This window comes from Mirounga angustirostris, unplaced genomic scaffold (genome assembly GCF_029215605.1).
Source record: "Mirounga angustirostris isolate CCGP_5_RB_7025 unplaced genomic scaffold, mMirAng1.0.hap1 SCAF_6, whole genome shotgun sequence".
Lineage (NCBI taxonomy): Eukaryota > Metazoa > Chordata > Mammalia > Carnivora > Phocidae > Mirounga > Mirounga angustirostris.
In genome coordinates this window covers 39,541,270-39,563,789 of record NW_026991714.1, presented here as the reverse complement: position 1 = coordinate 39,563,789, position 22,520 = coordinate 39,541,270, and the positions used below count along the sequence as shown (strand labels likewise).

General features: G+C 40.4%; 1 protein-coding gene across 1 annotated transcript in view; it reads right to left on the bottom strand.

Moving 5' to 3' along the window:
* CENPF (centromere protein F) overlaps nt 1–9,773 on the bottom strand; it is a 57,340-nt gene extending 47,567 nt beyond the window's left edge. The window contains exons 1-4 of the mRNA XM_045877226.3: nt 9,620–9,773; nt 6,695–6,897; nt 5,268–5,464; nt 103–224 (exon numbers count right to left, since the gene is read on the bottom strand). Of these exons, the coding sequence (XP_045733182.2) occupies nt 103–224; nt 5,268–5,464; nt 6,695–6,856 (481 nt within the window). The 5' untranslated portion in view covers nt 6,857–6,897; nt 9,620–9,773. The remainder of the gene's footprint in view (nt 1–102; nt 225–5,267; nt 5,465–6,694; nt 6,898–9,619) is intronic.
* Nucleotides 9,774–22,520: the final 12,747 nt, after the last annotated feature.

Sequence of the window (22,520 nt, the reverse complement as noted above, 5' to 3'; positions counted from 1 at the left end):
TTTAATGCCCAAGTTAAAAGCTGAATTCAAAGATGAACTAATTGATTTCTTTGACCAAATTAAAATTCCAGTAAAAGAGCTATGAAGGGAAAAAATCCTTACCACTATAATATTGACTTGGTGTTAGTGGAGTTGCGAAGATTTTTTGTGGTGTCGCGGATGGATGCAGAGAGACATCTGCAGCCTGTGCAGCCTGTTGGCTTCTTTCAAGTTCAGATTTACACCTGTTAGAAAAGGACCCAAGAGGACACAAATCAGAACAAACGCTACTGAATGCCAGCACCACCCGTTCTGAGAGTAATAAACTTACAAAAACCCCACCCTCTAAGAATTCTTACCACTTCATTGATCCAACAGACATTTAATAAGAACTAACTTATGGAACAGACCTAAACTCAGGCCCCCCCTCTTCAAAGGAACTCAGTCTGGTTAGGGAAACAGAAATATAAACCAATAATCACAATGTTATAAAGGCTACCATGAAGATCTGTAATGACACTATAGTTATAGAGTTGGGAGGCTGGGGACATATTCTGAGCAAATTTTATACTCTAAGCCAAAGAAAGACACAGGAATATTTAAAAACAACAACAAAAGAACTTCAGAAACAGAAAGAAACTGGTGTCACTGACGCATGGGCTCAAATCACAAAACTGACATCACTTGTGAATATTAAGTCATGACAAAAACATAGACTTGCCATGTATTTTATGACATTTTAAAAAACACAGACACAAAAATCAAGTTAACAGTGCATCTAGAGAAGACAGGGCTGGAAACAGTCACAAAGAAATGGGAAAAGTATTTATTGTATATATGCACAGAATATTTCTATCACTTAAGTTCTGAACACCTTTCAAAATCAAACAACCTAAGTTAAGAGGACTCAATTCTCACAAGTCTGTAATGTCTCTGATTTTAGCTCAACACAAGAAATGAAATGAACACCCCATAGAACAGCTAATGATGTGCAGTCTCTTTCTCATGGACATGTTGCTCAAAACAAGGAGTGAAGGAAGTGCCCCAGTGCCCTAGCTCCACTCAGCTCCAAACTCAATCTAGGAAGGAAAAGGCAATGTTCGGGCTAAAAAGGACTGCTCTGCAAATCAAATCTTCACATTCGAGCTTATGGTTGGTAACAGCACTGTCCAATAGAAAGGTTCTACTAACATGTAAAGAGTAACAAGAAACAAATGGATTTAATATTAGTATTTTATTTAATTCCATATTTTCAAAATACTATCATTTCAACTTACAGTCAATACTAAAATTATTGAGATATTTTACTTTTTTTTCTACTGAACCTTCAGAATTTGGTGTGCATTGCATACTTATAGCACATCTCAATTTGGGTTTTTTTTTTTGTTTTTTTTTTAAGATTTTCTTTATTTGAGAGAGAGAGAGCACAAGCAGGGGAGAAGGGGAGAAGGAGAGGGAGAAGGAGCCCGATGCGAGACTTGATCCCAGGACCCTGGAGATCATGACCTGAGCTGAAGGCAGATGCTTAACCCACTGAGCCACCCAGGCGCCCTGTCACATTTCAATTTGTAATAGCCACATTTCAAGCCATGTAGCCAGTAGCTACCACAAAGAATGGTCCAGGTCTATAGACTATCAAAGGTGTAGCAAATTTGGTGACTTTAGAGATGAATTTTAAAGAAGCTTGTAAAAATCGGTGTTTCTTTTTCCTCTCAAATTCACACTTCATCCTCCTCTGCCTATCCTTTCATTAGAAAAAAAGTTTATTTTAAATATAAAACTATACCCTATTATTTTTTCTTTCTTTTTTTTTTTTAACGATTTTATTTATTTATTTGACAGAGCAAGACACAGCGAGAGAAGGAACACAAGCAGGGGGAGTGGGAGAGGGAGAAGCAGGCTTCCCGCGGAGCAGGGAGCCCGATGTGGGGCTCGATCCCAGGACTCTGGGATCATGACCTGAGCCGAAGGCAGACGCTTAACGACTGAGCCACCCAGGTGCCCCTATACCCTATTATTTCTATAAGCCTTTATTTCTCCTATTTCCTACGAAGAAAAACAAAAACTGCCACCAAAATAGCACTAAATTAAGCGGTTTAACTGTATGAGATTGTCAGTACTCAACAGTTTTTGACCAACATTTCCAATGGTTCAACCTAACTTGTTTGAGACCTTCCAGAAACCTAATCAGTGGCCACTGATGGAGAAAATAAGTTTCTGCCTGCACTTGAAGGTTAGCAGTGGGAATCTGAATACACTCAATAGTTTTTCTAGTTTATGGTTTTTATATTCTAGGAAACTGTACTCTTAATAGTTTGGTTTTTTTTAACTTAATAGTTTTTACAGTCTGAGGTTTATATAGTTTATAAACATCTATATCTACATCACAGATAATAAAAATACTTTTAAACTAAGTGTGCTATCCTAACCCCAACTATAACAACTGATAATAATAATGTTAACACTTACCAAGTTGCTAGGTATCACACACAACTCTGAGCACTTTATATCTGCAGGTATTGCCACCAAATGTCACTTTGCAATAAAAAATAGACATGTATACAAACAAATGTTTACCTCAAATGTTAAAAATACAAACATTTCTGTCCAAATTATTAAAACCAGTATTTCTGGGGCACCTGGGTAGCTCAGCCGGTTAAGTGATTGACTCTTGGTTTCCACTCAGGTCATGATCCTGGGGTCATGGGATCAAGCCCCGCATGGGGCTCCACACTCGACAGGGAGTCTGCTTAGGATTCTTTCCTTTTCTCTCCCCCTTTGCCTCTCCCTCAGCTTGCTCGCTCTCTTTCTATCTCTCCTAACTCAGATAAATAAATAAGATCTTTAAAAATAAATAAAAATAACCCTGTATTTCTAAAACCAGCAGCCAAAATGTACTTTCAGAGAAAACTATTCTGGCATTCTGAAAGTAAGCTTCCTACTTCCCTAACATCTGTTTTCCAAAAACAACTACCTATCTTTCATCTATTTATTTGACAAATATTTGAGGGCCTGCCAGGTGCACGGGGTACACTGATAAGACTGACCAGGTCTCTGTTCTCATGGAGTCTGGTATGGCAGACAGTAAACAAGAAAACAAAAAACTCAATGAGATAGAAGTTACTTATCATTCCAACATGCAACTTATAGAGACCCACCTTCCTACGTGGGTAGGAAAAAAATTAGGAAGAGATTCCTGTGTACCTAAATTATCTTCACAGGAAGACAAATAAGAGTAATTTTAAAGTATTTTAACTTTCAATTTGAGAGGTAGGTATAATTAAGATTATTGTGGCCACATTAGGAAAAAAAAATTTCATGGAATCAAGATCTTTATTAATTACAAAGGGAAAAACAGTGTAACTTCACAGTGGAGAAACCCAGACAACACCTCAGCCAGGGAATCAGGGTAAAAGTCCTATTAGGTCATGTATCTCCTGATAGGATACACTGAGAAAGGCACATCACTACTTCTGTGGTATTCTTACCCAGAATTCATAACCTCAGTCTGACCCAGTGGTTCTCAATCCAGGATGATTTTACCCTCCCAAAAGACATTTGGCAGTGCCTAGAGACATGTTTGATTATCAAAACATGCACGTGGGGGAGGTGCTACTGGCATCTTTTGGGTAGAGGCCAGGAATGCTGTTATGTGTCCTACAACGCACAGGACAGCCTTCCCCAGCAAAGCACCATCTAGTCCCAAATGGGAACTGTGCCACTGCTGAAAAACCCTGATCTCATCAGTAGACAAACCTAAACTGAGGACTATTCTAACAAAAGAGCTGACTAGGACTCTTAAACAATTTCAAGGACAAAAAAACAAGAAACGGTCACAGCTTAGAAAGAGATGATGAAAATATCAACTAAATGTAATGTGGAATCCTGGATCAGAGCATGGAACAAAGAAAGCTCATGATTGGAAAAACCAGTGACATTCTAACAAGGTCCATAGTTTAGTGAATAGTATTGAATCAATGTTTACTTCTGGTTTGGTCATTGTACTTTGGTTATGTAAGATGTTAACAACGGTTTCTATAAATCTAAAGTTATTTCAAAATGAAATTGTTTTTGCTTTTTTTAAATTTCTGGGTGTGTATTAGCAGAATCAACAATGGAGCAATCTGCTGACATCCACTTGGCTTTCCACCTGTATTACTCCTTGTTATTTTGACAAAATTCCACTATTAGAACAAGAAGATACCATCTATAAGCTAGCAGTCTTTTGGTCCCACTGGATTTATTTTGATTAATGTCTCAAGTTGTTTGGATATTTTTTTTTTTAATGGAAAAGAAGTCATAGGCACCATTTTTTATTGCTTAAGCTGGCAAACTGGTTATGTAATACTTAAGATGGAAGATGGAGATCTCAGTAGGAACTTTTTTTTAATTTAAGATTTTATTTATTAATTTGACAGAGAGAGACAAAGCAAGAGAAGGAACACAAGCAGGGGGAGTGGGAGAGGGAGAAGCAGGCTGCCCGCTGAGCAGGGAGCCTGATGTGGGGCTCGATCCCAGGACGCTGGGATCATGACCTGAGCCGAAGGCAGACGCTTAAGGGCTGAGCCACCCAGGTGCCCCAGTAGGAGCCCCTTCTTGAGTACACTTTCTTCCCTCTCCAGCTTAGATTCCACGGCACATAATTTTAACCACTCTCTCCCCAGCATCCTTAAATATTCCACCATCTTCCATCCCATTACCCTGGCCAAAAACAACCCCAAGTCAATCCTCCTGTTTACATTCTCAGCATTTACCTCCCAGATGCTAAAAGGAAAAGGAAAAAAGCATACAACTCTATAGATGGGTCCCACTATAAACTCCTGGTCTCCAACCTCAACGGGGCCCTCAGTGTTCCTAGGTCTTTTGAAATTCCCTCGTTCTCTCTCATTCTCTACAACAGCTTTTCCACTCAGAGGAAGAAACATAAGCCATTGGTATTAGATATGCTTAACTCCTCTCCATCTTCTAGTACTCACTGTTGAGAGATTTGGTATTATTTAATACTACATCATCTGGTAGAAAACACAGCATCTGGCCCATGAAGCAGCTTAATAAATATATCTTGAATGAATAAATGAATAAGCAAGAAGCCATTTAATGCATTTACATAGTATTGAGCCATGCAATTAGAGCACTGAAGTATAGAAGAATTAATTTTCCTCAAGTCATTGTTCATTTCACTGGGAAAATGATTGCAACATATAATTACACCATTAAAGGAAAAGATAAAAGCATCCAATGAACACATATAAAGGATATCCACATTAATACCACTCAAACATAATTACCTTTTCAGTTCCTGTTCCAGTTTTTCTATTTGTTTTTTGCTGGAGTTCAACTGCCCTTCTTGGAAATTCACTTGCGACTCCTTGACTTGAAGTTCATGAGAAATTTTCTGCTTGGTCTTCTCCAGATTCTCACATATTTCCATCAAGCTTTGGTTCTCCCTTTTTAGGTTTGCACCCTCTGTTTTTTCATTCTCAACCTAATGGAGATCGTGCAGAAAGAAATAGGTCTCTTTTACTGCGTGAATTTACCAAGTATTTGTAAATCTGAGTGTAACACCGACAACTAATTATTGTGAGATGTGGTTGCTGTAATCCACAGGTCAGTGCTTCTTCACAAACACAAAATTTTTTTTTAAAGATTTATTTATTTGAGAGAGAGAGAGAGAGAGAGCACAAGCACAGGGTGGGGAGGCAGAGGGAGAGAAAGTCCAAGCAGATTCCATGCTGAGCCCAGAGCCTGACTGGGGCTCAATCTCACGACCCTGAGATCATGACCTGAGCCAAAACCAAGATCGGATGTTTAACCGAAGGTGCCACCCAGGCTCCCCAGGAACACAGCAATTTTAAATGACCTCACTTTGAAGTCTAGATAGAAAAGTTCTATAAAGTCATGGATTATATTGTCTTTGGTCAGGGCTATACATACCCTTCCTGGAAAGGGACTTGGCTTTAATGTCCTTTCAAGTATAACAAGATCAAAAATAAACCCTATAAATCTCTCTTAGCAATTCATTTTAAAGTCTGGCCACTGGGGCACCTGGGTGGCTCAGTCGATTAAGCGTCTGCCTTCAGCTTAGGTCATGATCCCAGGGTCCTGGGATCGAGCCCCGCATCGGGCTCCCTGCTCAGTGGGGAGTCTGCTTCTCCCTCTGCTCCTCCCCCTACTCGTGCTCTCTCCCTCGCTCTCTCGGAAATAAACTAAATCTTAAAAAAAAAGAAAAGAAAGTCTGGCCACTGAAGCCAGTTGTTATAAAAATTCTCCCACTAGGGAAGCCATTTCAGAAGCAGTGACTGTACCACTAACTTGTTGGCTAATGCAGAGGGAAGGAAGAAGCACTGTTTTAGTTCTCATTTCCTAGCCCAGAAGAGAAGTCTGGGAATGCCAAGGTGAAAAGCCCACACTCAGGGAGCAATATCCATTTGGACTGCAAAGTGCCCTAATACTGGCGCCCAGATTCGGAGTCCGAGAATTTTGGCCATGTTGGTATGGAACCCAAAAGCAGTTTCCCATGTGTGGTCCCAAACAGAATGAAAATGGAACTCAGCAGCCCTCAATATTAGCAGGTAAGCCGAAATGAGGGGCAGAGGCTGGAGAAGAAGGAGAGGGGCAGATTACCACCCACAGAGAGCACACTCATTTTTCTCGAAATTGCAGACCAAGATCAAATAATCCACACGCTGGTTGAGAGCCAGCGCTTCAGTGGTACCTTCTGCTTCTGCTTCTGCAGCGCGGCCTCCAGAGTCTCCAGCTGGAACTGCGCTTGCTGCCTTCCTTTCTTCAGTTTGTCCAGCTGGCCTTCCAGCTCTTCGATTTTTTGAAGAGCTCTCGTAGGCAGGCCCTCCTTCCATTCTTCCAAAGCCCAGCTCATGTTGCTCTCCTTTCTTTACCAGTCACACATTTATAAATAAACTGGAGAGAATAAGCAGACTGTTGGTCTTACTGTCATGAAAAGAGACCTAAAAGCCTCAAAGACTAAGGCGTCTCTAAGGAGCTTCCAAGCTTCACATTTCAGAAGATAAGGAAGTAGGACATCGATCTTCCCCACCCCCTGAAAGGCGACCACCAATCGGTCTCATTGTGAGGTACCTAAGATGCTTGTGTGGCTTCCCTGGCTCTCTGTTTTTCCTGTTTCTCAGGTTTGACTTCTTAGCTACCTGCTTTCTACCTCTCACTTTGTTACCATGATATAAAACAGGAGTACTTTGCTCTGCAATAGGTGAAATAGGTCCTATAAACAAAGAAAACTCATGATAAGTTATTTTGCAAATGCCCTTCTTTCGCTCTTCACATCACTGTCATGCATACTTTGTCCCTCTTCCCTGGGGAGATCCCTAACCTGGTCATATCTCCTGGCACAGTCCCCGTCCCCCTTCCCAGCAGTTATCATGTGTTGAATTAATGCATGAATGAACAAAGAGCAAATGCCATATTAGCGCTAGAATGCAGTAAAGCCATGCTCCAGACAGACCTTGATGAGGAAACCGGTATATAGCCTCAGTAATTCAAATCCCAGCTCAGCCACGTACAAGATGTGTGACCTTGGGCATGTTACTTAACTGTTCTGTGCCTTGGTTTCCTCATTTGTAAAGTGTGGATAATCATGGCAGTGACTTTCCAAAGCCTTAGAAGAGTCCTATATTTCCTGATAAGCATTCTGTACCTGTTAGCTATTATATTAATACTCGAAAACACTTCATTTGTATATTTCAGCCTCTGGTACCAAGAGGGAAGTGGCCTACCTCCTTCTCAGCCACATCTTAGGAAATTCAAATCAGCTGGGAGAAAAGTATGGTAATTGTTCTTTACTCATTAGTTTCTAGAACTTAAATGAAAGAAAAGCATTCGTTTTCCAGCTATTTGGGGAAGGTGAGAATCCGCTTTTTACTACCTGAAGTCCACAAACATTTTAGTGTCTTGCTTCAATTGATGTATCAATGAAACTTTTTATCAGAACTAATAAACAGTTGATAAAAGTACTAAGAATGATAAAAAGATGTTCAAAAATTAAGAGAGCAAAGTTCGTGGAAAACATAGTTTAGGTATTAAGCCTTGGAAAGCAGTGTTTTCTCTGCCAGTTTAATTTTTTTTCTTTTTCCAGATCTCAGTTCTTTGAACACAGCATCTTAAACTCCACTTCCATTTGCCCAAAAACTGCTGAAAGAAATCTCATACCTCTCTCTCCACCAACAAAGGACAATTTACACTGTCACAATAGGCTTCTCCCTCCATTCCAATCTAGCCCGCCCATGCAGGGATGAGGGTACAATACCCCAGAGGCACACAACCGATAACTGTCCTAAACAGATCTGCCAGCCACTGAAATCGTTACATCAAGACACCATCACCGGGCGCCTGGGTGGCTCAGTTGGTTAAGCGACTGCCTTCGGCTCAGGTCATGATCCCGGAGTCCCAGGATTGAGTCCCGCATCGGGCTCCCTGCTCAGCAGGGAGTCTGCTTCTCCTTCTGACCCTTCCCCCTCTCATGCTCTCTATCTCATTCTCTCTCTCAAATAAATAAATAAAATCTTAAAAAGAAAAGCTTATAAAAAAAAAAGACACCATCACCAACAAAATATTAAAAGGGTCAATTCAGAAAGATGATAGAGATGAGGAAAATAAACAGAAGGAAAACTAGCAAGTTGAATGCTTTGCCATTTCAAAGTCTAAGCTACAGCTATAAAGAAGTGGTTAAAACAATCACCAGACTCAAGCTAATTTTGATCAGATTAAGGCATCAAACATCAGCAGTCTGTATGGAGCCACTGGGGCAAAGGACAAAGAGTGTAAATCTCCAGATTAAGATGTAAGGAGCAACAGGTGTAAAGGAGGGTGGGTAGTTGAAGAACAGCCCAGGTGTCAAGGTTCCTGCAAGGATTTTGCAGAAAATGCTCTATCTTAAATATGGGGAGGGCACTCTTTATGCCCGAATCACCTACCCCCAGCACTGGAGGCCCACTTCAACGCTTTCCCTTTAAAAGGAGCTCCCATCTCAGCCAAGAAAGCCCGAGTCGCCGCCTACAATGCCATGGCTGAGCCTAAAAGTGAAAACTCTGCTCCTCTAGACAAAACTCAAGGATAGGACTCAGGTCATTTATTTATTTCTGGGTCTTCATAACAGCAGAGCCAGGAACCTAGCGTGTCCAAATAAATGTGGAAGACGGGAGAAATGCTCTCGCAGCTAACAATAGGCACGCCAACGTGCCGCGCCGATCAAAAAACCCAAGCTTTCATCTCCTCCATGCAACAAAGGACCGACGTCCAAATTTCAAAAAGGGACCACTGGCTCTGGACGTAGACGGCTGCTAAGAAATATCTGCTAATCTCCAATTCACGTATCTTACAGAGGAGGAAACTGATCCCCCAAAGTACGAGCTCGTGAGCGAACCGAGTGTGCGGACACTAGTGCGAGCACAGCTCTCCCAGGAGCAGAGGGGCCCCGACAGCCTTAATAAACCTCTCCCGGGCCGATCCTCCGGTCCCGTCAGGTGGGAGGGGGAGGTACGCTGCACCCCCTGGGCCCGGGACCTCGATCCCACAGGCATCCCGGCCCAGGATCCTCGGGCAGAAAGCCAGCCGAGCCTCCCCCCCCCCACGCCCGCCGCCGAAGCCACGACCCACGCAGGACACTCACCTTGCTGGCGGGGAGGGAAAGACGACCCCTCAGAGAGTCGGGCTCGAGTGCAGCCTCCGCTGGCTTCAGCCCAGATTCCAATTCAAACTGCCCGCGGCCGCCACCGGTTTTCGATTCGCCCGCTTCCGGGACAGACCAAACTCACCCTCCAAGCCTATTGGTCACCGTAAGTAGTAATGGACCAATCGGCTTCCGCGCACTCGGACTGCCGGCTCTGATTGGTTCTTTTGGATGGATTTAAAAATCAAGTCCTCACCACCTGGGGCCGGCGCTAGAGTTAGTGTTTTTTTGTTGTTGTGGGAGGGCGGAGACCACGTGCTTTTTCAGAGGCTGTGAGGCGTTTTGAACCGCTATTTCCGCAAAAGCCGGGGAACCCCGCGGGCCAATTAGGAGGGTGTGGTCTATCGCCCACAACCGGCGGAATTGTGCTGTCTGGAGAACACTTTAGGTATCTGTTTATTAAATGTACAATTTAGGACATAGATACGAGGTAGTACGCTTGCTGTGCATTTTCGTCCAGTGTCATTTTTTTTTTTTTAAAGATTTTATTTATTTATTTTAGAGACAGAGCACAAGAGGGGGGTAGCGAGAGAGGGAGAAGCAGACTCCCTGCCGAGCAGGGAGCCCGATGCGGGACTCGATCCCGGGACTCCAGGATCATGACCTGAGCCGAAGGCAGTCGCTTAACCGAGCCACCCAGGCGCCCCTCGTCCAGTGTCATTCTTAACAATTCCTTGAGGAAAGTATTTCCATTTTATTTAAAAGTTAACTGAGGCAAATAATAATAATAATAATAAATAAATAAATAAATAAATAAATAAATAAACTGAGGCACATAGAAGCTCCCTAATTTGAAACCGAATCTAGAGCATACAGGATCTCACTCTTAACTGCTGTCCCTCTGTTGATCATACCCTAAAGAGGTGAGTCCGAACACTTGTTAGCTGGATTCCAGGAGAGGACATTGCAGCCAGAAGAATCTCCAAAACTGGATGTAATCTCTCCTTTTTATGAAGCCCACTAGTTTTGTGTGATTTTATGTACTTGTTCTATGTCCCTATTCAATTAAAAATAAGCTTTCAAAGACAGAACCAAAACAATGAATTGTTACATTAATATATCTCTGATGCTGTTGTCCTCCTCAATAGATTCCAAGCTTTTTGTAACCCTCTCTCCACCTTTCATTAGATGCTTATAGATAGTCCCTTACCTTTTCTGCTCATCATTCAGTACCCAAATCAAATGCCACTTTCTACATAAAACCTCCCTATTTTCACCCACCCCTTAGAAAGTTATTTCCTACATCTTTCCTAGAAATCCGTGTATATATTATATTTATGTCTGTCTGTTTCTCCTAGCAGTCTTGAAAATTCCTATAGAGTAAAATCTGTTTTAATTCATTTTCGTATCTCTAGTAACTCCCTAGTAACTTTGCACATAAAAAATAAGACCATCTTGGGATGCAAATCTACTATCTGGAGAAAGGCCTTGTTCTCCACTATCCCTGAATCCCCCCAAAATGGGGAGGGAGCCAATAGGTGAGGAGAACTTTTATTGGATACTGCCATGATTAGTCTAGCATTTGGTTGTTCTGGGATTTGAACCAAATTCTGACTCCAACACTAATCACAACTCCACTGCTTCCTAGGGATAATTATTCAACTATTAGCTGCCTAAGGAAAACAGAATTAAAAAGACATACAATAGAGGATTTTCAAGGATTGCATTTACTATTGATTTATTCATTTCTTAGTGGATACCTATTGAGTGGTCACTGTATAACCAAGCCTTGTATTACATTCATCTATAATAATCAGTAAAGAAATACATTGACTTCTTGAACAGGGGAATCATGTAATGGAGATTATTCTTTGACTTCAATTATGATTTCCTTCCCCTGCCTCTATTTTTAGGGGCTGAAGGGGGTGAATCCCATCCAACAAAACACAGATGTCTTCTGAGAGTCATTTTCAACTCCCTCACTTCTTTTAAAACTGCTCTCTCATTGAGTCAGTCTACTCTCTCTGGACTATTCAACCACCATCTCTACTTTCTGTCTATGAATCCGTGCCCTTGAGTCTTTCTATCTTTTCCTCTCCAGCTTAGATTGCAGGGTTCATCACTTAAACCACTATTCTGCTACTATCCTCAACTCTCTTGCCTCTTGTTCTGTCTCCTCAAACCTATATGCATGCACCTTTCCAGACCCTTCCTAAGAGCACTGATGCTCCAGAATGGGGCTGGAGAAAAATCCCAGGACTGTGCATCTGTCCAGATAGGAACCACTTTATTTTTTTATTAGAGAGAGAGAGCACGAACCGGGGAGGGGGTGGGCAGAGGGAGAGCTAGAAGCCCAAGTCAACTCCATGCTGAGCACAGAGCCGGATGTGGGGCTTGATCCCAGGACCCCAAGATCATAACCTGAGCTGAAATCAAGAGTCCGACACTTAACCAATTGAACCACCCAGGCACCCCCATAGGAACCACTTTAAATATATGACTTCTAACTGGGGTCTCAATGCTGCTCCACAGTCCTTTCTCCCAAGTCCAAAATTTCTCTGATATCCTCCAACTACTATCTCTACTCTGGCTCTCAGAAGATGACCACATCTCCCAGTTGACAGAAAATGAAAGACGTCTGGCAGGAACACCTTCAACTGCCTGTCACCAACATCTACAAATTTGCCCAAATCTACACCCATTCTTCTCTCCACTTTTCCTGCTACAACCACAGGAAGCATATTTCTGACTCAAAATTTCTGTGTTCTGGAGCCCCTTGTGTCTCAGGAACTCCGCTCTGAGTTGTAAACAAGAATCTTCCACTGCTCCCACCTTCCTGAGTTTTCCTCGTAGCACTTAACACTGCTCGCATCTTTCCCTTGAAGAAGAAATACTTTCTCAAGCTACACTCTGTCCAGTCCTCATATCTCTCATTACACTGCATTTCCTTTTTAGATTTGATTAAATAAGTTCCCAGGCTCTTTTTAATCAATTATCTCCCTCCCCCAAACATGAAAGTGCTTTCTATAAATGAAGTCTATCTCTCTGAATCATGAAGACAGTATAACCTATTATTTGAAGCATTAATTTATTTTTTATGATTTCATAATAATGTTTCAGCTAAGTGAAGACTTAAACCATTTTACAATTTTATGTGACTCTATCTAATTACAAGACTGTCTCTCTCACTACAATGTCGGTTCCAGGAGGAAGGAGCGCTATCTGGGTGGTGGCTCTGCTGGTTGTTGAGGCTGTTATTTTGGTTGGTTTGTTTTGGTTCAGTTTGTTTTAGAGGCTATTGTTGTAGTTAGTATTAGGTGGAATATATTTCTCCATCTTCTTATTTGCAACATTTCTGTGTCTATATGCTTTAGATCCTTCTCTTGCAAGGAGCACATGATTTTATTTTGTTTTTATCCATTATGAATATCTAGACCTAATTTTTTAAGTTTTTACTAAGATATAATTCATATAAAATTTTAGGTTTATAGTGCAATGGATTTTGAAAAATATATGCACCCCCTAAGCAACATCAAAATCAAAATATAAATAATCCTTCACACTAGAAGCTTTCCTTGTGCCCCTTTCCAGTTACCTACTGCCCAAAAGTCCAAAACACACTCCAACCACTGATCTGTTTTCTGTCACTATACATTGAATATATACATATTTTTAGAGCTTCATATAACTGGAATTACATAATGTAGACTCTTTTGTATCTGGCTTCTTTTGCTCAGCATAATGTTTTTGAGACTCTTCCTTACTGTACTTATATTTACCTATCTTATAAATTTTTAGTAATATTTCTCTTCATGGATATATAATTGGTTTATCCATTCGCTTGTTGATTGACATTTGTGTTGTTTCCTGTTTGGAACTATTATAAATAAAGCTTCTGTATTTTGCATACAAACTTTCACATGACATATGTTTTCATTTCTCCTGTAAAATACACGAGTGAAATTACTGCAACAAATAGTAAGTGAATGCTTAAGTTTTTAAGCAATGCCTAAAATCTTTCCCAAAGTGGTTGTATTACAGTGCATGAGTCTTTGATCTGATACACATCTCACCAATACTTGGTATTGGCAGTCTTTAATTTTTTTTTTAAAGAGACTTTATTATTTTACTTTTACACTAGCAACATGAGGATTCAAATTTTACAGCATCCTTGCCAACATTTGTTACTGTTTATCTTTTTTTAAATTTTATTTTATTATGTTAATCACCATACATCATTAGTTTTTGATGTAGTGTTCCATGATTCAATGTTTGCGTATAACATCCAGTGCTCCATTCAATACGTGCCCTCTTTAATACCCATCACCAGGCTAACCAATCCCCCCACTCCACCCCCCAGAACCCTCAGTTTGTTTCTCAGAGTACATAGTCTCTCATGGTTCATCTCCCCCTCCGATTCCCCGCTTCATTTTCCCCTTCCTATTATCTTTTTTTTTTTTAAACATATAACGTATTGTTTGTTTCAGAGGTACAGGTCTGTGATTCAACAGTCTTGCACAATTCACAGCACTCACCATAGCACATACCCTCCCCAATGTCTATCACCCAGCCACCCCATCCCTCCCACCCCACCCCCCACTCCAGCAACCCTCAGTTTGTTTCCTGAGATTAAGAATTCCTCATATCAGTGAGATCATATGATACTTGTCTTTCTCTGATTGACTTATTTCGCTTAGCATAATACACTCTAGTTCCATCCATGTCGTTGCATATGGCAAGATTTCGGTGTTTTTTGATGGCTACATAATATTCCTGTGTGTGTGTGTGTGTGTGTGTGTGTGTGTGTGTGTGTGTACACCACATCTTCTTTATCCATTCATCTATTGATGGACATCTTGGCTCTTTCCATAGTTTGGCTATTGTGGACATTGCTGCTATAAACATCAGGGTGCACGTACCCCTTCGGATCCCTACATTTGTATCTTTGGGTGAAATACCCAGTAGTACAATTGCTGGGTCGTAGGGTAGCTCTATTTTCAACTTTTTGAGGAACCTCCATTCTGTTTTCCAGAGTGGCTGCACCAGCTTGCATTCCCACCAACAATGTAGGAAGGTTCCCCTTTCTCTGAATCCTCGCCAACATCTGTCGTTTCCTGACTTGTTAATTTTAGCCATTTTGACTGGTGTGAGGTGGTATCTCATTGAGGTTTTGATTTGGATTTCCCTGATGCCGAGCGATGTTGAGCACTTTTTCATGTGTCTGTTGGCCATTTGGATGTCTGCTTTGGAAAAATGTCTGTTCATGTCTTCTGCCCATTTCTTGATTGGATCATTTGTTCTTTTGGATGTTGAGTTTGATAAGTTCTTTATAGATTTTGGATACTAGCCCTTTATCTGATATGTCATTTGCAAATCTCTTCTCCCATTCTGTCGGTTGTCTTTTGGTTTTGTTGACTGTTTCCTTTGCTGTGCGAAAGCTTTTTATCTTGATGAAGTCCCAATAGTTCATTTTTGTCCTTGCTCCCCTTGCCTTTGGCGATGTTTCTAGGAAGAAGTTGCTGTGGCTGAGGTCGAAGTGGTTGCTGCCTGTGTTCTCCTCTAGGATTTTGATGGACTCCTGTCTGACATTGAGGTCTTTCAACCATTTGGAGTCAATTTTTGTGTGTGGTGTAAGGAAATGGTCCAGTTTCATTCTTCTGCATGTGGCTGTCCAATTTTCCCAGCACCATTTGTTGAAGAGACTGTCTTTTTTCCATTGGACATTCTTTCCTGTTTTGTCAAAGATAAGTTGACCATAGAGTTGAGGGTCCATTTCTGGGCTCTCTATTCTGTTCCATTGATCTATGTGTCTGTTTTTGTGCAAGTGCCATACTGTCTTGATGTTGACAGCTTTGTAATAGAGCTTGAAGTCCAGAATTGTGATGCCGCCAGCTTTGCTTTTCTTTTTCAACATTCCTCTGGCTATTTGGGGTCTTTTCTGGTTCCAAACAAATTTTAGGATTATTTGTTCCATTTCTTTGAAAAAAAGTTGATGGTATTTTGATAGGGATTGCATTAAATGTGTAGATTGCTCTAGGTAGCTTTGACATCTTCACAATATAGAAATGGAAGGAAAACTTCCAAACTCACTTTATGAGGCCAGCATTACCTTGATCCCAAAATCAGACAAAGACCCCATCAAAACAGAGAACTACAGACCAATATCTCTGATGAACATGATGCAAAAATTCTCACCAAAATACTAGCCAATAGGATCCAACAGTACATTAAAGGGATTATTCACCATGACCAAGTGGGATTTATTCCCAGGCTGCAGGGTTGGTTCAATATCCGCAAATCAATCAATGTGATACATTAATAAAAGAAAGAACAAGAATCATATGATTCTATCAATAGACACAGAAAAAGCATTTGACAAAGTACATCATCCTTTCTTTATTAAAACTCTTCAGAGTATAGGGATAGAGGGTACATACCTCAATATCATAAAAGCCATCTATGAAAAACCTACAGCGAATATCATTCTCAATGGGGAAAAATTGAGAGCTTTCCCCCTAAGGTCAGGAACACGGCAGGGATGTCCACTATCACCACTGCTATTCAACATAGTACTAGAAGTCCTAGCCACAGCAATCAGACAACAAAAAGAAATCAAAGGCATCCAAATCGGCAAAGAAGAAGTCCAACTCTCACTCTTTGCAGATGATATGATACTTTATGTGGAAAACCCAAAAGACTCCACCCCAAAACTGCTAGAACTCATACAGGAATTCAGTAAAGTGGCAGGATATAAAATCAATGCACAGAAATCAGTGGCATTCCTATACACCACCACCAAGACAGAAGAAAGAGAAATTAAGGAATCAATCCCATTTACAATTGCACCCAAAACCCTAAGATATCTAGGAATAAATCTAAACAAAGAGGCAAAGAATCTGTACTCAGAAAACTATAAAATACTCACAAAAGAAATTGAGGAAGACACAAAGAAATGGAAAAAATTCTACTTGGTGTGAATGTTAGCTCACAGTGGATTTAATTTTAATTTCACTGATGACTAATATGTTGACCATCTTTTGATGTGCTTATTACCTCAGTGTATGTCTTCTTTTGTGAAGTGTCTCTTAAAATATTTTGCCTATGTTTTTTATTGAGTTGTTGGTCTTCTTCCTATGATTTCTCATATATTCTGGACACAAAGCCTTTGTCAGATACATGTTTTGCAAACATTTTCTCCAAATGTGTTGTTTGTCTTTTCAACTTCTTAATACTGCTTTTCAAAAAGCAGAAACTTTTGATTTTGATAGAATCAATTTAATTTTCTCTTTCGTAGGTCATAGTTTTTTGAGTCTTATCTAAGAAATGTTATATTCATCCGTAAGTATTTCCTTTTTTGCATGCTACTGTAAGTGGATTTTTAAAATTTTTAGTTTCTAGTATGTTGTTGCTTGTATAAAGAAATCAAGTATTTTTATAAAATGACCTTGTCTCTTGCAGACTTGCTAACCTCTCTTGTATTGGCTAGGATTGCTATAACAAAGCATCACAAACAGGGTAGCTTAAACAACAGAAACTTCTTAAGGCTAGAATCCTTACCAATGTGTTGTCAGGACTGAGTCCCTCTGAAGGCAATAAGGGAAGAATCTTCCCGGGCCTTTCTCTTTGGCTTGTCTTCATGCTCACATGGCATTCTCCCTATATGCATGGCAACTCCAAATTCCCACTTTCCATGAAGACTTCAGTCATATTAGATTAGAGCCTGCCTTCCTTCAGGCTGCCATCATAAATTACCATAGACTGAGTGGCTTAAATGACAGAAATTTATTTCTCACAATTCTGAAGCCTAGGAAGTCTGGAATCAGGTGTGCCAGCATGTTTGGGTTCTCGCAAGAGACCTCTTCCTCACCAGATGGCCATCTTCTTCCCTCCTTACAGGGGCAGAGCAGAGAGGAAACGGAAGATCTCTGGTGTCTCTTCTTATAAAGGCACTAATACCATTCACAAAGGTTCCACCCTCATGACCTAATTACCTTGCAAAGGCCTCACCTCCTGATACTATCATCCTGAGGGGTTAGAATGTCAACATATGAATTTGGGGAGGCCATAAACATTCAGTCTATAACAGGCCCCAACTTGTTGACCTCATTCTAACTCTGCAAAGACCCTGTCTCCAAATAAAGTCACAATCAGAGGTAGTAGGAATTAGGATTTCAACATATGAATTGGTGAGTGGAGTGCAAGTTAACTCATAACATCTCTTAATAGTTCTAGTAGCTTTTTTGTACATTACTATTTTCTATACGTGTTCTCTGTGAATCAACATGGTTTTACTTTTTCATTTCCAGTCTATGCTTTCTATTTATTTTTCTTCCCTTCCTTAGTCCACTGGTTATGACCTCAAGTATGATGTCAGATGGATGTAATAAGAGCGGACATCTTTTTTGTCCTTCTGATCTCAGGAAAAACATTCAGTCTTTCACCATTAAGTATGATGATAGCAGTACATTTTTATAGATGCCCTTTATCAGACTGAGGAAGTTTCTTTGTGTTTCAGTTTGTTGACAGTTTTTATCATGGTTAGGTATTAGATTTTATCAAATTCTTTTGCTGCACTTATTGAGATAATCCTATGGTAGTTCTCCTTTATTCAGATATCATGGATGCATTGTTTGATTTTCAAATGTTAAAGCAACCTTGGATTACTGTTATATGCACCACTTGGCTATGCTATATTATCCTTTTAATATATTGATGAATATTGCTAATATTTCTCAAAGATTTTTGCAATTATGTGTAGGAGAGATATTGGTTCTTAGTTTTCATCTTGTTATATCATTTTTAAAAGATTTTATTTTTAAGTAATCTCTACACCCATTGTGGGACCCGAAATTACAACCCTAAGATCAAGAGTTGCATGCTGTGCCGACTGAGCCAGCCAGGTGCCCCTTATTTTGTCATATCATTAAGTATGATTAAAACTGCTTGGTTTTGGTATCAGGTTAAATCTGGCCACATAAAATTAGTTGAGAAACATTTCCTCCTCATCTCTTTCAGGAAGAGTTTATATAATTGGCCTATTTTCAACTTTTTGAGGAACCTCCATACTGTTTTCCAGAGTAGTCTTTCATGCCTGGGCCTGGAGTTTTTTCTATGCAGGTTTCCAATTAGGAATTAAAATTTTTAATTGAAAAAAGGTTTTTAAAGTGTTCTTTTTTTACTTTATTCAATTTTAGTCATTTGTGTCTTTCAAGGAATTTTTCTGTTTCATCTGGGCTGTCAAAATTACGGGATCATAGTTTTTTGAAATTTCGTATTATCATCCTTTTAGTGGCCTTGTTGTATGTAATTATCTTTTTCCTTTCATTTCTGATGCTAATAATTTGTGTTCTCTCCACCACCCTCTCTCTCATCAATCCAGCTTGAATTTTATTGATATTATTGATCTTTTCAAAGAACCAGCTTTTGATCTTATTAGTTTTTTCTCTAATATTTGTCCATTTTCTGTTTCATTTCTGTTTCATTGATTTCTGCTCTTATCTTTAAGTTTACCTTAAGTTACCTTAAGTTTAATTTTCTCTAACTGCTTAAAGTGAAAGTTTAGATAACTGATTTTAGACCTTTCTTCTTTTGCTAACATAAGCATTTAAAGTTTGTATTAACTTTACCTGATGACACAGAATTTTTTATTTAAATTCAATTAATTAACATATAGTGTATTATTAGTTTCAGAGGTAGAGTTCAATGATTCATCAGTTATGTACAACACCCAGTACTCATTATATCACATGCCCTCCTTAATGCCGGTCACCGAGTTACCCCATCCCCATCCCCTCCAGCAACCCTCAATTTGTTTCCTATGATTAAGAGTCTCATGGTTGGTCTCCCTCTCTGATTTCATCTTATTTTATTTTTTCCTCTCTCCCCTATGCTCCTCTGTTTTGTTTCTTAAATTGCATATATGAGTGAAATCATATGATAATTTTCTTTACCTGATTGACTTATTTCACTTAGCATAGTACCTCTAGTTCCATTCACATCATTGCAAATGGCAAGATTTCATTTTTTGATGGCTGCGTAATATCCCATTGTGTGTGTGTGTGTGTGTGTGTGTGTATCTCACATCTTCTCTATCCGTTCATCTGTTGATGGACATCTGGGCTCTTTCCAGAGTTTGGCTATTGTGGACATTGCTGCAATAAACACTGGGGTGCACGTGCCCCTTCAGATCCCTACATTTGTATATTTGGGGTAAGTACCCAGTAGTGTGATTGCTGGGTTGTAGGGTGGCTCTATTTTCAACTTTTTGAGGAACCTCCATACTGTTTTCCAGAGGGGCTGCACCGGCTTGCATTCCCACCAACAGTGTAAGAGGGCTCCCCTTTCTCTGCATCCTCGCCAACATCTATGACTTCCTGACTTGTTAATTTTAGCCATTCTGACCTGTGTGAGGTGGTATCTTATTGTGGTTTGATTTGTATTTCCCCGGTGATGCGTGATGTGGAACACTTTTTTATGTGCCTGTTGGCCATTTGGATGTCTTCTTTGGAGAAATGGATGACACAAATTTTATTTGTCTTTTCATTTTCATTCAGTTCAAGTATTTTCTAATTTCCCTTATGATTTTGTATTTCACCTGTGGGTTATTTAGAAGTATATTGTTTATCAAATATTTCCAGATTTTCTAGCTATATTTCCATTATAGATATAGAAACAACCAGCTTCTTGGTGGCAAGTCAATGTTGCACTGGAACCCTTCCAACCCCACTCTGAAGGAATCAATACCTATTCCGGATGTGGGTTTATCTTTTCTTTCTAAGAGCCTCTGCCAGCTCTCCTATGTGAGCACTTACAGAATAGCTGATTTACAGTCATGTGCTCTTGCATGAAATTGCTTTAGACCAGAGGACCCATTGAGAAATATGTATGTAACCACAGGATTGCTAGTTCTACCGTATCTTGCCTATTTCCTGGAAGTAGCTGGTCTGATGCTGTTATGGGTTGAAGAGTGTCCCCCATAATTTCACATGTTGAAGTCCTAATCCCTGGCACCTCAGAATGGGACCTTGACTGGAAACAGGGTTGTTTCGGATATAAGCAGTTAACATGAGGTCTTTAGGGTGAGCCCTAATCCAATAGGATAATGTCCTTATAAAAAGGGGATATTTGGACCCGGAAACAGAGACACGGGGAGAATGTCAAGAGAAGAATGGAGTTGCCACAAGCCAAGGGATACCAAGGAGTGCTGGCCAACTACCTGAAGCTGGGAGAGAGGCAGAGAACAGGTTCTCCCTCACAGCCCTCAGAAGGAACCAGTCCTGCCAACACTGTGATCTCAGACTTTAAGCCTCTAGAGCTGAGAGACAATAAATGTCTATTGTTTGAAGTCATTTGGTTTGGGTACTTTGTGACAGTTGCCCTAGGAAACTAATACAGATACCACATTGGAATAGCCTGTTAGGGGCTAGTTTAGGCATAGCCTCCGGTAAAGTTAGGGAAACATCCTCCATAATGCACTATCTGTATTGAGCCCGTATAGTAAGTTGTGTCCTCAATAGCTAGCATATCCAGGTCCAGATTCTAAGGTATGCAACAAAAGTTAGCCCTTCTCACTATCACTCCCAATAACCCATATGTGCTTCCCATTCTCCTTTGGACCCTACTGGGTAAAGTGGAGAGTGGGGAACACTACTCCTAGTGACACAAAAGGGTCCCACACACCCTGAAGCTACAAGTGGTCTTTGGTTTTGTTTGTTTGTTTGTTTATGTGATTGAAACCAGCAGGCAAAGAAAGGAGTTATAATACTGGTGAGGCTAATCAACCCAGATTGTTGTGAGAAACTAGGCCTGCTGTTACATAAAAGGGGCAGGAAGACTATGTCTGGAACGCAGAGGAATCACCGGAGGTAAACCTATGGGCCTTTATGTCTGATAATAACAGTGAACAAGTAATTGCAGCCACTGCAGTCCAACAAGGGCAAGGCAACCAAAGGCCTGATCACTCTGAGATGAAATTCTGGAATACCCGCACCAGGCAAATAAATTAGATCAGTTGATACTGGCCAAGAATGGAAAAATCTAGAATGGATGGTAGAGCACAGAGTTGATGAGTATCAGTCATGGCCTTGGGACCAGCTGTAATAGCAGGAACCACTGTGGCTCATTCTACTAATCCTGTACAAAGTCTTTAGAGACTGTGGCCACCACTTGAAGGTACAATTTCAGAGTAAACTTAATATGGGGACAAGTGGATCTCAGCAGGGGAAGGTGTGGTCATAGCAAGTACTTTTAGGACATCCCCTTGGCCCACCTGTGATTTTAGCCACAGCCGTAGAAGACAGTTCTGTGTGTGCTCAGACTAATTCCACCCCAAGCACAAGCCACAGGTCACCCCACTTCCCTGATCCAGGGATTTCTCTGGAGCTAAGGGAGCCTGCTAACCCACTCCCCAAGCACAGCCTGGAAATATAGGGATAATTATAGTTTCCAGAGACAATCCTCATTGAATGTGGTCAGGAACCAGGGGATAGATGGCTGAGCATTTCATCTTTCACATATGTGATTCTGAAAGATGGAGGAAAAACCAAGCCCTTGGCCCTGCAGCGACAGTTGGGAAATCACACCCTTCTCCTGACTTTTCCTCTTTTCCTGTCTCACTCTCCCTAGTCCCCACGTGGCTTCCTGGAGTTATCACACAAATAAACTCCTTTCATCCTAGTCTTTATCTTAGTCTCTGCTTTGAGGAGAAACCAAACTAAATGGAAGGTGTCATATATATGATTTAGTATTTTCAACAAATGAAAAATCCATCTCAGTTTCTCAAATGTTTCAAAAGCTTCCATTATGTAGATGGAACCTCAGTTACCTCATCTGTGAAATTAGAAGTGTGATCATAATAGATTTGCCTGGTTCTGATAGTTTTAGACCAGGCATTTCTGGGAGA